The sequence below is a fragment of the Castor canadensis genome, chromosome 11 (genome assembly GCF_047511655.1).
Source record: "Castor canadensis chromosome 11, mCasCan1.hap1v2, whole genome shotgun sequence".
Classification (NCBI taxonomy): Eukaryota; Metazoa; Chordata; class Mammalia; order Rodentia; family Castoridae; genus Castor; species Castor canadensis.
This window is the reverse complement of record NC_133396.1, coordinates 21,090,028-21,104,458: the sequence shown is the minus strand read 5'-3', so window position 1 is coordinate 21,104,458 and position 14,431 is coordinate 21,090,028. Positions and strand designations below refer to the sequence as shown.

The window sequence follows — 14,431 nt, the reverse complement described above, 5'->3', positions numbered from 1 at the left end:
TAGAGCGCTTGCCTAGCAAGTGGAAGACCTTGAGTTCAAATTCTAGTATTGCCAAAAAAAGAAAAAAGTTTAAAAAAAATGCACCTGGATGAACATTACAGATTTTTTGCCATTATTCCCTAAACAATGCACATAACAACTGTTTACATAGCCACTTAGATTAGGTATTATAAGTAATCTAGAGATTATTTAAAGTATACAGGAGGATGTGTATAGTTTATATGCAAATATTGTGCCGCCATTTTATATAAGGGACTTGAGCATCCATAGATTTTGTTTTCCAACGAGGGTATAGGAATCAATCCCCTAAGATACTGCGGAATGACTATAAGCATTTTGGCACTTGTTCCATCTATTACAAAAAAATCCTAGAAAGTGATTTTATGAGTCAAAGATTCTCATTAAAATTTTTAAATATTCCCAAATTGATCTCCAAAATGATTATACTAATTTATATTCTTAGTCAACAGTATTCAAAGTTCCTCAAACTCTCACCAACACTAGATGTGATTAAGTTGTTCAGTCTTCACCAATCTCATGAGAAATGTTGTCTCACTACAGTTTAATTTCCAATTGACTTAATTATAAGTGAAATGAAACATCTTTTTTAATCAATCATTAGTATTTCTATGAGTTGTATTTTTAGATTCTTTGCCCACTTCGTTATGGGTCTATTGTTATTTTTATTGATTAAATGGAATTCTGTACATTAGGGAAATTTACCATCTAGCTTATAAATTGCATTTTCCACATTTTTCTTCTGTAAATTTTGTTTACAGTGTCTTTGTGGTGCTGAGGATCCAATCCACGGCCTTGTGAATGTTAGGCAAGTGTTCTATCACTGGTCTACATTCCTAGTCTTTGCTTACAGTGGAGCTTTTTGATAGTTCAGAAAATTTTAATTTCCAAGGAGTGAAATTTATTTTTTTCACTTACGATTTTTATGTCATGCTTAGATAGACCTTCCCCATTCCAAGATTATTAAAAAATATTCACTCATGTTTTTATTTACTGCATTTTATATTTTCCTTTCTTTAAATTTTTTTTTTTTTTTTGCGATACTGGGGCTTGAACTCAGAGCCTATACCTTGGGCCACTCCACCAACCCTTTTTTGTGATTTTTTTTTTTTCGAGATCGGGTCTCCTGAACTATTTGCACGGGCTGGTTTCAAACTGCAATCCTCCTGATCTCTGCCTCCTGTGAAGATTACAGGTGTGAGCCACCAGTGCCTGACTTCCTTTTTTAAAGTGGTGCTGGGGATTGAACCCAGGGCCTCCCAGATGTTACAAGCATCTCTCCCCCGGAACTACACCCCTAGCTCCAATTATTCTATTTTTGATGCTTAAATTTGTAACCATCTTGACCATCTTGGAACTGTTTTTTCTCTTTCTTTTTTTTGAAAACTCTTTTGATGTAAACAGTGAATAGAAGATTCAGTTCACCATTACCTACATGGTTCTTTGTCTCCATCATCATTTATTAAATAGTTCATTTCTCACTGATTTGAAATACCACTTTTATCATATACTAAATTTCCTTGTATAAGATTGAACCCGGGGCCTTATGCCCTCTATCCCTGTGCCACCTAAACCTCAGTCCCCCCAAAATGTTTCTAGTTTATCACTTTATGTTACAATATCCGAAAGTGCTCCACCTGTCCTAATTAATGACTGAAAATTAACACACACAAACACACTAAAGCTTACCTCCCCCCACACCCTCAGAGGTGTTGGACAGCCTGGCCCTCCTAAGAAACTTTAAAAACTGACACTGAGCTGGATGGGGTGGTTCGAACAAGTAATCCTAGCTGCTCGGAGGCAGAGATAGGAGGGACTACGGTTCGAGGCCAGCACTGGCAAAAAGTTCGGTAGTCCCCGTCTCAAACAGTGGCTGGCTGGTGGTGCTCGCACTTTGTCATTCCGGCTACTCGGGGAAGCACAACTAAGAAGATCGGAGCCCAGGCCGGTCACGATCTAAAGCTGAGACCTACCTCAAACATAACGCAAGGGTGTGGCTCAAAAAGTGCTAGAGCGCCCACTTAGCAAGCGTGACGCCCAGTCACGTCCTAGTACCACCAAAAACCCCTAAAGTTTTATCACTTGCGGGTGACAAATCTTGAGAAAACACACTAAATGAGAGACTAGAGGATTCCCCTCTTTCTCTTCGGATTTAGTGATTTCCCTTTCCTCGCGACCTACGCACACCCCTCGAAGCCAGCTGCTTCTCCTGGCTCAGCCTCTGGGCGCCGCAACCTGCCCGGCAGACTCTGGACCTGGACTGGCCGCCGGGTGGCTGCTGGCGTCGTGACGTCATATCCTGTCTCGGGCGGAAGTCTTCCGCTGGGGGACCGGGAAGTAGCTGAAGACTGGGCGATGGCAGTTCTGGAGGCCTGGCTCCCCGAGGCCACCGTGCCCCCGCGGTAGAGCGGTCCTGAGTGCAAGATCCGGGGTCTTGAGGTGAAGAGCGTTGTGGGGGGCTGAACTTGGACCTTAGAAGGAACAACTTGGGAACCCTGACGCCCCTATTGCAGCCCCTTCGCTGATCGTGGCGTCCAGACTGCCTTTGCCAGGGCTGCCCCGGAAGCAGGTTCGCCTGGTATCCAACCACTCTCAGAGTGAACAACTCCGGCCAGGATTTTTTCCCTTCACCACCACCACCATGGCAGGTGATAGCCGCGTGCCGGAGATTCAGGGGCGCGATTCTTCCTAACATCGCCTTCTCTCCACTGCCGCAGGGATGGAAGGGTCTAAAACGTCTAGCAGCACCATGCAGGTGAGCTTCGTATGCCAACGCTGCAGCCAGCCCTTGAAACTGGACACGAGCTTCAAGATCCTGGACCGTGTCACAATCCAGGAGCTCACAGGTCAGCGAGACCCATGGAAAGAGGGTGGTCAAGAACGCAGAAAGTGGGCAGCTTTGGAGACAGGTCTTGTGCTAGTCTATATAGACTGTCATAGACTCGTCATGTGAACTTAGGAAAGTCACATCATCTCTCTGTCCCTGTTTTCTCATCAGGAACACGAAGGAATTCATTGCAAAAGAAAGGTCCTTAGTTTTCTGTCCCTTAGTCTGCTGTCTCACAGTGAAGGAATATGTGCATGTAATAATAAACAGCATTTGTTGAGGACTTACTGTATGTCAGGTGCATTATATACATTTAGTCCCTCCAACAACCCCTGTGGAGAAGTACCATCATTACATCATTATACAGATGAGGAATTGAGGCTCAGAGAGGTCCAGCTAAATGGAAGAGTAGAGTTTCAAAAGTCCCAAGAAGTGAGACACAGATGAATAGGAAAATTAAATAAGCTCGTGGCGTCCTGCAAACCCTGGCTGTCACGCATCTCTTTAAGCTTTGGTTTCTTTATCTTAAACTGTAAAACTACCTCATAAGATGGTTGTAAGTATCAACTATGGCACTGCACATAAATACTTAGGAGTATGCTGAGCAAGTAGTACTCAATAGATTATTATTATTACCTGATATTTCTGAGTGGAATGAACTCTATTTGATTTTTTAAGTTTTTTTCTTCTGTAAATTTGCAAACATATAGTCAAGAAAAGAGCATAATGACTTCTGTTGTACCCACCATCAGCTTCAACAATTAGCCACCTTCTGCCTTTCTTATGTTACCCACTCCTCCACTCACCATCTATCCCTCTTTTAATTATTCTGGGTTTTGTTTTTCAGTGCTGATATTTGTACTCAGCCTCATTCTTGCTTGACAGGCACTCTACCACTGGAGCCACACCCCTTAGTCTCCTAGCTATACATTTTTGACAAATACATACACTCATGTAATCCTGACCATTATGATGTAGAAAAGTTTCATTTTCCCAGAAAGTTCCCATGTGTTTATTCTCGGTTATTCTAGGAGGAAGGGGATGTTAACTTTCATGGTGGAAATTCTCAAAGTAGATAGTGAGTCCCTATGAACCCATCATGTAGTTTCAACAATTATCAGTATGTTTAATCATGCTTATCTGTAGCTCCATCCATTCCTCTCACCATGAATTATTTTGAAGTAAATTCTAACATATAAAGACTCTAAATGTATCTCTAAGTACTTTAAAAAAATAATTCTAACATATAAAAACTCTAAATATATCTGTAAGTACTTTAAAAAAATAAGGAATCTTTCAAAAATAATTGTGATACTACTAGGGCTTTAAATTTTTTTTATTATTATTCATTTATTCACATGTGCGTACATTGTTTGGGTCATTTCTCCCCTCTAAATTTTTAATATTAATCTGATTTTACAGGGAGAGGGGAAGGACAACTGATTATTTATGTAATTATATAAGAAAAAATTAAGGGTTGGGATACTGATGAGGCTTTTTCAGATCTTTTAAAATAGTTTCGTAAGCCTCCTGCTTTGATAAGACTATTTCTGACTCAGTATTCTTCTTGCCCTTAGCTCCTGTACTTGCCACAGCCCAGGTGAAACCAGGAGAAACCCAGGAGGAAGAGGCTAACTCAGGAGAGGTAATAGAAATGCCTTTTCCCTATCCTCATATAATAAATATGCTAAGTGGGAGACTTGATATGAAAGCACATTTTCTGTAGGGTACTTGGTCCTCCTAAAGCCCCTGGACTTTGGGGGTTAACAGAGTCTGGTTTACAAGAGAGATTCTACATGATCAGTTCATTGTGGATCATTGGAGGTATACAAGTACACCTGGGCTGGGGACACAACTTCCAAGTTCAAACTCTAGTACCACCACCAGAAAAAAAAAAAAAAAAGAAGTACAACTGATTATAATTTTAAAAAGAAAAAAAGGGAGGGATGAGAGCTGGAAGTGTGGTGCGAGCAGTAGAGCACCTGTCTCACAAGTGCGAACAAAACCCTGAGTTCAAACCTCAGTATCCCCCAAAAAAAGTATACCTAAAATTACAGGATTATTGAATAAAGCATCCGTTTAAAATGTGACCATAGCCAGGCACCAGTGGCTCATGCTGGTAATCTTAGCTACTCAGGAGTAGAAGTCAGGAGGATCATAGTTTGAGGCCACTCCAGGCCAAAAAAAACCAAAAAAACAATGAGGCTTTATCTCAAAAACAGCCAACACAGAACTGGCAGAGAGGCTCGAGTGGCAGAGTGCCTGCCTAGCAAGCATAAGGCTCTGAGTTCAAGCCCCATAGCAACAACAAAAATGTGACTGTAAACCAGAGATGGGCATTCTTGGTTTTCACCTGTTACTCTAGTTATTCACATCAGTTCTCCATTTCCAAAAGTACCTTGGTTTGGATAGTGAGTTGATTACCCTAGACAAAAAGGATTGTCAGTGTTAGAACATGTTTTGTTTTGGTTTTTTTGGCAATACTAGGGGTTTAAACTCAGGGCCTCATGCTTGCTAAGCGGGAACTCTACCACTTGAGCCACTCCACCAACCCTTTTTTTGTGTTGGGTATTTTTGAGATAGGATCTTGCAAACTATTTGCTCAAGTTGGCTTTGAACCAATGTCCTCCTGATCTCTGCCTCCTGAGTAGGTAGGATTATAGGCATGAACTACCTGCACCCAGCTGGTACTAGGGTTTGAACTCAGGGCTTCTTGCTTGCAAGGGAGGCACTCGACTTCTTGAGCTACACCTCCAGCTGGAGAACACGTCATTATTAAACTGCAGTAACTTCAGTGATAATTTGCATTGCCAAAGATAGACATCATAAGAATTTTTGTTTTTTTTAAAGTATCAGTCATTTATTTGGGAGGGAATCCCAGAAAACTCCAGTAGGAAGCAGGGATGTGAGATGGGAAAGGGAAGGAAATGAAGGGGACATGATCAAGCCAGTAACACCTGTGGACAGCTGGAGTTCCATCCTGTAGAGCGACATTCTGTAAGATGGCATCAAATACACACATGAGGTTTGTCCTGCTCAAGTAATAAGGGAGCTGGAGTATTTAGCCACCCCTGCTGTCAGTCAATGGGGGAAGGCTTCAGGTGTTGGCTATTAGTTCTAGCCAACACCCTCTATAGGAGGTGCAGGGGCCAGAGAAAGCCATCAGCACGGAGGCATAAGGGGCTGATATAAATTATATCAAAATACTGAAAACAAATTACCTACTTTGTCTATGCCATGCAAACTTCCAATCTGATATGGCTTTTTCCTTATACCATGATTTGGGGCATCCTCTCCCTTATACCTGACTGGTAAATGTTGAGAAAAATGCAAATTTTTCTATTAGTAGAGTATAACATAGTTAGGAAATGCTGTTACCCCACCCCCACACACACCCCCAAAAAAAAAGAAAGAAAAGAAAAAGAGAAAAAAGTCAAATGGGACTTACAGGACATCTGTACTGTTGGTACTTTTTTAATTCATAAATACAAGGATTGACTACATAATACCCATTTCTTAAGTCTCTGTGGTTTACCATGTCTTGTGGTTATCAATAAAGGGTAAAGCCAAATAGTTCTGAGGCTGTTTGGGAAATAGACTCCATCTCTAAGCTTCCAGAATTCTAATGTCCTCTTATTTCTTTCCCAGGAGCCATTTATTGAAACTCGCCAGGATGGCGTCTCTCGCAGATTCATCCCCCCAGCCAGGTGCCTACTACTCCTCAGCCCCCTGTTCCTTGCCAAAGCCAGTAGAATTTTACTTGAACCCAGGAATTAAAGACTTGGAGCTAGGTGATTAGGATGAATCATCACCTAACCTTTTGGTTCTTTTAGAAAAAATATATTCCCTCATACCTGGCCCATCATCTTGCAGTATTGAGTTTTGCATGTAGCCATTTACACCTGGGAAGGGATAGTAGCTCTAATGATTGAGAAATGTTGAGGGAGTAATTGATAACATGGGCTCTCAAGAAATTTTAAAATGGCAAAGGTTAGATGTTCAGGTTTTTAGTTCTCGATGCAACAGGTAAAGTTTGCTGGTGAGGAGTGTAATATTTTAAAATGGTCTTTCTTGAGTCTCCTTCCTTTTTTGCTGTAGACACACACATCAATTTTTGATGCTCCCTTAGTCCATCTAGGCCAACCTTGTGTTGAGTGTCCATGTGGAAGACCAATATGGCCTTCTCTTGGGAGAGAGGTACCATTGGGAGGTCAGTTGGACTATAGAGTGGGTATGTGCCTTGAGGCTCCTCAGCCAGTGCTTGAGAGTCTCTGCCACTGGCAGCGCAGTAGGCGGAGGAGGCCTCTCTGCTCCCTCACGTGGCCCGTGGGCGGGGGGCTGTCTGCAGGATGATGTCTACAGAAAGTGCTAACAGCTTCACTCTGATCGGGGAGGCATCTGATGGTGGCACCATGGAGAACCTCAGCCGAAGACTGAAGGCAAGTGGGCCTCACTTCAGTGTTAAGCACGCTTGGCCATTAGAGGGGGTGGCTGGGCAGGTAGCATAGGCGAAGCCCTGCCCTGACTCTCCCATGCTTCCAGGTCACTGGGGACCTTTTTGACATCATGTCGGGCCAGACAGATGTGGATCACCCACTGTGTGAAGAATGCACAGATACTCTTTTAGATCAGCTGGACACTCAACTCAATGTCACGGAAAATGAGTGTCAGAACTACAAGTGAGTGCCTCCACAGTCAGGGCCTAGCAACTCAAACCTGAGTCTGGGAGACTGGGAGACTCAAGAGCTTTGCTCCACTTTGGCACATGTAATGACAGGTTCTCTCTGGTAACTGTACTCTGCCTGTGTCCTTGGCAGACGCTGTTTGGAGATACTGGAGCAAATGAATGAAGATGATAGTGAACAGCTACAGAGGGAGCTGAAGGAACTGGCATTAGAGGAAGAGAGGCTGATCCAGGAGCTGGAAGATGTGGAAAAGAACCGCAAGGTAGTGGCAGAAAATCTGGAAAAGGTCCAGGCTGAGGCCGAGAGACTGGATCAGGAGGAAGCTCAGTGAGTGCTCTTCTGTCTTTTTTTTTTTTTCCCTCGGTACTGAGGCTTGAACTCAGAGCCTCATGCTTGCTATCCTCAAAGCTCTAGGAGAGGGAATGGCTTCCAGCTGAATGTGTCTGGTTAATTTGTAAGCTGCAGTGAGCTGTCATTTGGCAGTATGTCTGCTCCAAATCCTGCATGTTGTTTCCAGACCCTGTTTCTAGAGGATTGTTGGGAGGGTTATTTGTGAAGGGACAGTATGATCAAGTGAAAAAAAGGTGTTGGTTAAGTAGAGTGTGAGCAACAGGGCCATAGTTTTGGCTCTGTCCTGGAAGGAAGGGGCTTGTTTGGATAAGTCAGCCAATTTGCAGCCATCATCTGGAAGGATAAGCATGTTAGCCTATACCTGTTCCCCTCCAGCTCAAAAATTTCACGAATCTTTTTGATCTGAGCGAACCCTCTGTCTAGTGGAAGAGATATAAGGTCCACATTAAATAAAGTTGAATAGAGGGGAAGGTCAATTTTTTCCAAGTAGCGTATAACAAGTTTCACTGGAAATTGTATATATTAATTACTTAAAGGATAATAGTATATTGAAGTGAAGTTACAGAAGCCTGTTATGACCAATTCATGGAGGAAGCCCCTCTTAATTCATTTACCTCAATTCTGAAAAAGATCAAAAATAGAAGAGGTTTTTGTCCAAATTAAGAAGAGTTACTTTTACCCTCTCTACCTTTTTGCATATGGGCAACTGGAAGTTGGAGACATTTTTGTCCCCCCCAAGCAAAACAGCTAGGGCATATATATTCCTCTAAGAGGGATCTATGCTAAATATAGAAAATTCTGGCTGGGAGCTGGTGGACCTATAATCCTAGCTACTTGGGAAGCTGAAATCAGGAAGATTGTGGTTCAAGGACAGCCCCAGAAAATAGTTCAGGAGACCCAATCTCCAAAATAACCAGTGCAAGAATGGACTGGAGGTGTGGCTCAAGGGATAGAGCACCTGCTTTGAAAGCCCAAAGCCCTGAGAGTTCAAACCCCACCAAAAAAAAAAAAGAAGAAAATTCTGTAACTAGATGTATCTGTAATTACTACAGTAAATCATTCAGAGGCCTGGTGAAAAAGAAACTGTAGCCCCCAAACTAACAGCTTTCATTTGCCCCCTTGGCTCCTTACAGGTATCAGAGGGAATACAGTGAATTTAAAAGACAACAGTTGGAGCTGGATGATGAGCTGAAGAGTGTAGAAAACCAGATGCGGTATGCCCAGATGCAGCTGGACAAGCTGAAGAAAACCAACGTCTTTAATGCAACCTTCCACATCTGGTAAGGAGGGGTGGAGGGTGGGGCATGCCTCACTGCAGATCTGGACCTTAGCTGTTTAGCACTAAGTTAGGGTGCCTACCTCTTCCAAACTAGAAATTGTAAGTTATCTTCACTCTAGATTGTTTCTATCATTCTTCGTAACGAGATTGTTATAATTGGGATTAGAATAGAATTCTAGGTGTTGGTGATATCACCCACCCAAAGAAGGGGAAAGTTCTGAACTCTCCAGTCCCATGAGAACCTGGTCAGCTGCCTGTTGTTTATTTCTTACCCCCAGACTTATTCATGTATTAATTTATTTGATTTTTTTTTTCCTGTGCTGGCATTTGAACTCAGGGCTTCATGCCTGCTTGGCAGGTGTTCTACCAGCTAAGCCACTGTACCAGCCCTTTTTTTTACTTGTGTTGGGTATTTTCAAGATAGGGTCTTGGGAACAACTTGCCTGAGCTGGCTTTGAACCGAAATCCTCCTGGTCTCTGCCTCCCAAGTAGCTAGGATTACAGGTGTGAGCCACCAGCGCCCAGCCTTATTTGATATTAACTAATTTGATATTATTTAATATTAAGTAATAACTTTTGAGTGTCTGCAGTGTGGTAGGTGTTGTGCTAAGGTTCAGAAGGGCCATAGCAAATAATATTCAGTCTACGTTTCAGTTACTTCTTATCTGGTGGAAGGGACGGATAAATAATAGGCAAGTGTAATACAGTGTGATAGTGGTAGGCCCAGGATGCTGTGAGAATACATAAAGGTACTTTACCCAGTTTGGGTTGGCTGAATGGAAAGCTTCCCCCAGAGAAGGTTGACATTTTGAGAGGTGAAGTAGATGTCTACTGTAGGGAATTATTCCTGGCAGAGAGAACATCATGTGCAAAGAAACAGGAATGAAAGGAGCTTATCGTGACTTAAGACTGAGTGAAAAGGGATGAGTGACCAGATATGAAACTGGAGAGTTACCAGTTCCTAAGGACCTTATAGGTGTCATTAAGGGGTTTGGAATCAATCCAAAAGGCAGAGAGAGTAATCAAAGCATTTTAGGCAGGAATTCATTTGTATTTATGAATGGTAGTTTTACCTACAATTTGAGAAATGATTTGGGGGGAAGAGGTTAAGGAGATTTGTTGATAGGAATCTAAACAGGAAAAAGAATAGTAGTATTAAGTTTGAGAGAGGTGGACAGATTTAAGAGATGTAAGAGACAGAATCAGTGGAGCTTAATGGTTTTCTAGGCTAGGGAGCTGGCAGTAGTCACAGATGACACCCAGGTTTCTACTTTGGCATCTGAGCAACAGGGTGAAAGATAATGCCTCAAGTTGTAGGCATGTATTTAAAATACCAAGTAGAGCTTGGATATACGAATCTAAAGATAAGAAGAGAGGTTTATGCTAACTTTTGAGTGAGAGTGGGAAATCTCAAAAGTTTTTAGTAATCTCTGTGTCTGGTCCCTCACCCTTATGCCTTCCTCTACAGGCACAGTGGACAATTTGGCACAATCAATAACTTCAGACTAGGTCGCTTACCCAGTGTTCCTGTGGAATGGAATGAGATTAATGCTGCTTGGGGCCAGACAGTGTTGTTGCTCCATGCCCTGGCCAATAAGATGGGCCTGAAATTTCAGAGGTAAGAAACACAGCTATTCTGTGGGGAGCAGTGTTTTTGACATAATCTGAATCTCCCACCTGGTACTGTTCTTCATTCTGTCAGGAGCCCTTGCTACCAGTAGATTGAGAGTTTGCTGCTGTTAGAGGCTGTGTACATGTGGTTTTCCCTTTATCACAGGGCTCTTTCCACTGATAGCACAATCACCAAGCTGGGGACTTTAGCAGTAGTTCCCAAACTGCAGTCTCTAGAACCTTAGTGTTCCTCAAGAAAATTTCAGTTTTTGTTTTTTAAATCTAAACCAAAACATAACTTAGTTTATGAAGGACTCCCACAGATAGTTACATAATGAATGTAATTTTTATGGTAAACAAAGTCTTTTAAATACTGATCCTATGGGGAGGTGGGGGAAGGGGTTGGGAACAATAAAAGACCTTGAGTAGGATGCGGATTGAAAATCATTGGGTTACAACTTCCCAATAATGACTTTAGGAGGAGTCCTGTATCCATTTCTTTGTCTGTATCTCCATTTTAGGTATCGACTTGTTCCTTATGGAAATCATTCATATCTGGAGTCTCTGACAGACAAATCTAAGGTACTCTCGGAGGCCCTATTTTCACTGGTTTATAAAGTTGCTACTACTCATAACAAAATGGTGTAGGTTCGAGGCTGGGGAGTGTAGCTCAGAAATAGAACACTTGCCTAGCGTGCATAGGGCTCTGGATTTGACCCCAAGCATGGGGACAGGGGTGGGGGGTAGGGGTTGTTTCGAAATTTGCATTATTCAGATTCTCAGACTGAGATACCTCATAAAAAGTCAATGTCTTGCTGGGCACCAGTGGCTCACGCCTGTAATCCTAGCTACTTGGGAGGCTGAGATAGGGAAGATTGAGGTTTAAGACCAGCCTGGGCAAATAAGTTATAGAGCCCGCCATCTCCAAAATAACCAGAGCAAAATGGACTGGAGGCGTAGCTCAAGCAATAGAGTGCGTGTTTTGCAAGCATGAAGCCCTAAGTTCAAACCCCAGTGACACAAAAAAAAAAACAAAAAAAACGCTTCAACATCTTGTTCAGGTTCAGCTCTTTGGGACTTACAGAGAAAAATTAGGTTTTTACAGCCTGTTGAGAAGGAATATGGGAAAATCAGAGGATGGAGAAGGAATCACTGTGAGGTAGAAGTTCAGTATATTTTTACTGGTAGGGAAGCAGTTCTAGGTGTGTTGTTATTTGCCCAAAGGTTAATTGCAGTTGTTCAAGATTATGAACAACTGTAACTGTTGTTCATTCATCCTGAATGAAGGATAGAGTCCTGCTTAAATGCTTATCTCCAGAGGATTCAGACAGAACATGAGTTGATTGATAGGACTGGAAACCATCTCTGATAGCCTGTCTTGATGCCACACCCATAATCAATTCTCTCTTCTTGGATAGGAGCTGCCATTATACTGTTCTGGGGGACTGCGGTTTTTCTGGGACAACAAATTTGACCATGCAATGGTGGCCTTCCTGGACTGTGTACAGCAGTTCAAAGAAGAGGTAGAAAAAGGTGAAACACGATTTTGTCTTCCCTACAGGTCAGTATCCCCAAATGCACAGTGAACTTGTAGTGGGAACAAACTGAATAAAATTAAAGGGACAGTAAAAATGAAGGCAAAATCATGTACTGTAAATGGTGGGAAAGCAAAAAATGGTGCAGAATTACATGACACTGATGGGCAAAAACTGATCCAACCCTGCAAGCAGGACAGTGTGACCACCTGGTCTCTGGAGTAAAAGAATGTTGTCTTGGGTGGTTTAGGAAATTTTCTTAGCACAGAGCTCAAGCCTGTTCTCCAATTTTAGGAAGGTTTCTCCTTGAAGTCTTTGGAAATACACACAAATGCTTTTTGGTCAGATATTGAAACTCCATGATAGAAACCCTAGTTCAAAAGCATAAGATTGAGTGTTGGGTGTGGTGGTACATGCCTATAATCTCACCTGGGCTACATAGGGAGACCCCAGCTCTAAATAAATAAATAAGGTTGAGCAGCTCCTATCACCCTAAAACAAAACATTTTTCTTCTGCCTCCTTTTTCCCCCCATGAGTTCAGAGTTGCCTAGTACAACAGAGAGTGTTATAACCCTCACTCACCCCCTGTTCCAGACTTCTCATCTGTTTGGGTGTGTATCCTGTTCCTGTGCCCTGCAATGACAATAAGGCTCTTGTGACAGCCTTCTTGATTTTGGGCTTTCAAGTAAATCCAAAATACACTACCGTTCCTCGCCAAGAGTTCTTTATTAGATAAAGTGACGTGAATGGTCCCATGAGCAAGTCCCTGCCCATTTGCCTGAACTGACTTCACTAAGATCTCAGTTACTAATGAGCTCTGCTGTGTCCATCTGCAGGATGGATGTGGAAAAGGGCAAGATTGAAGACACAGGAGGCAGCGGTGGCTCCTATTCTATCAAAACCCAATTTAACTCTGAGGAACAGTGGACAAAAGCTCTCAAGTTCATGCTAACAAATCTTAAGTGGGGTCTTGCTTGGGTATCCTCACAATTTTATAACAAATGATTTTCTTGTTTTTCTTAGGTGATGTTTGCCTTAAAGGCTTTAAATTTTGTTTGAAAAAATGCTTTAAATTTGGGTAATATTAAACAGCACATGTTTACAATACCAAAAGAGACAAAATCCACAAAAGCCACTTTATTTTAAAATATAGTATGACAGATAGTTTCCAGAGCTAAACATGCCATGTACAGCCTCCTCCCTTGTCATAGTTTTGACTCAACCTCATGCCTTTCCCTCTTTCCCCTAAAAACTACTAATTTAAGTTTGCTTTTTTTTTTAATCTGTGTTGAATTGAGATAGATATGTTTTCACTGGATTTTATCTCTCTTTACCTGCCTACACTTAAAATACGAAATTTTTGTCTCCACTGAGACAATTAAATGTTTGAGGTGCACAGTTGGGTAACATGGGAAAATGACATCTATGTTCTGACCACCATTCCATGTGGTCTGAAGTTGTAATTTAACACTTCCCCTCCATTCTAGTACTGAATGCTTACTCTGCTATGTGTTAGAGCTATGAAACGGTGTTTGATACTGTCTGGGACATGGAAAGATTTAATTATTTGTAATAAAAGATTTGCTACAGTCTGATAATTACTGTGAGGTGTAATGTTGGCTTTCTTTTTAACTAAATTAGAGTACTTTGTGTTCTGGGAGAACTGAGTTCAAGTACAGTTATGTGGAAATTCTGTTGAAACATGCTTAGAGACATTTTAGTTATTAAAAAAAAAAAAAACAAGGAAAGAAACCGGGGCTGGGGTATGGCTCAAGTGGTAAGGAACTTGCCATGCAAGCATAAGGCCCTGAGTTCAAACATCAGTACTGAAAAAAAAATAAAAACTGGAGGTGTGGCTCAAGTGGTAGAGCACCTGGCTTTGCAAACCCCAGTCTCAAAAAAATACATAAATAAAAATAAAAAATAACAGAACAGAGATACTAAGGAGAAATAAATGCTACTACCATGATATTTAGCCAAGGTCACTCAGATAGTCTCTGTTTTTAAGACCCTGGTTAATAGTTACCTCTATGTTTGATGTTTCTTATTAATGAAATTAAGTTAAAGAAAATCCAATAATGTCTTGTTAAACAAAAATGAACCAACTTCACTAATGTCTCTCCT

At 41.8% G+C, this 14,431-nt stretch overlaps 1 protein-coding gene across 4 annotated transcripts; it reads left to right on the top strand.

Moving 5' to 3' along the window:
* The first annotated feature begins 2,330 nt into the window (after window positions 1–2,330).
* Window positions 2,331–13,905, top strand: Becn1 (beclin 1). Of its 4 annotated transcripts, none has more exons than XM_020165183.2 (12): window positions 2,331–2,457; window positions 2,736–2,864; window positions 4,423–4,490; window positions 6,494–6,552; window positions 7,194–7,284; window positions 7,388–7,524; window positions 7,663–7,857; window positions 9,015–9,161; window positions 10,629–10,778; window positions 11,293–11,353; window positions 12,190–12,332; window positions 13,144–13,905. In XM_020165183.2, the coding sequence occupies exons 2-12, from the start codon at window positions 2,738–2,740 to the stop codon at window positions 13,310–13,312; spliced, it is 1,347 nt and encodes a 448-aa protein (XP_020020772.1). In that variant the 5' UTR covers window positions 2,331–2,457; window positions 2,736–2,737; the 3' UTR covers window positions 13,313–13,905. The 4 variants fall into 4 exon arrangements, with proteins under 4 accessions (XP_020020772.1, XP_020020774.1, XP_020020775.1 ...); XM_020165185.2 differs by having other exon boundaries at window positions 2,331–2,587; XM_020165186.2 differs by having other exon boundaries at window positions 2,331–2,773.
* Window positions 13,906–14,431: the final 526 nt, after the last annotated feature.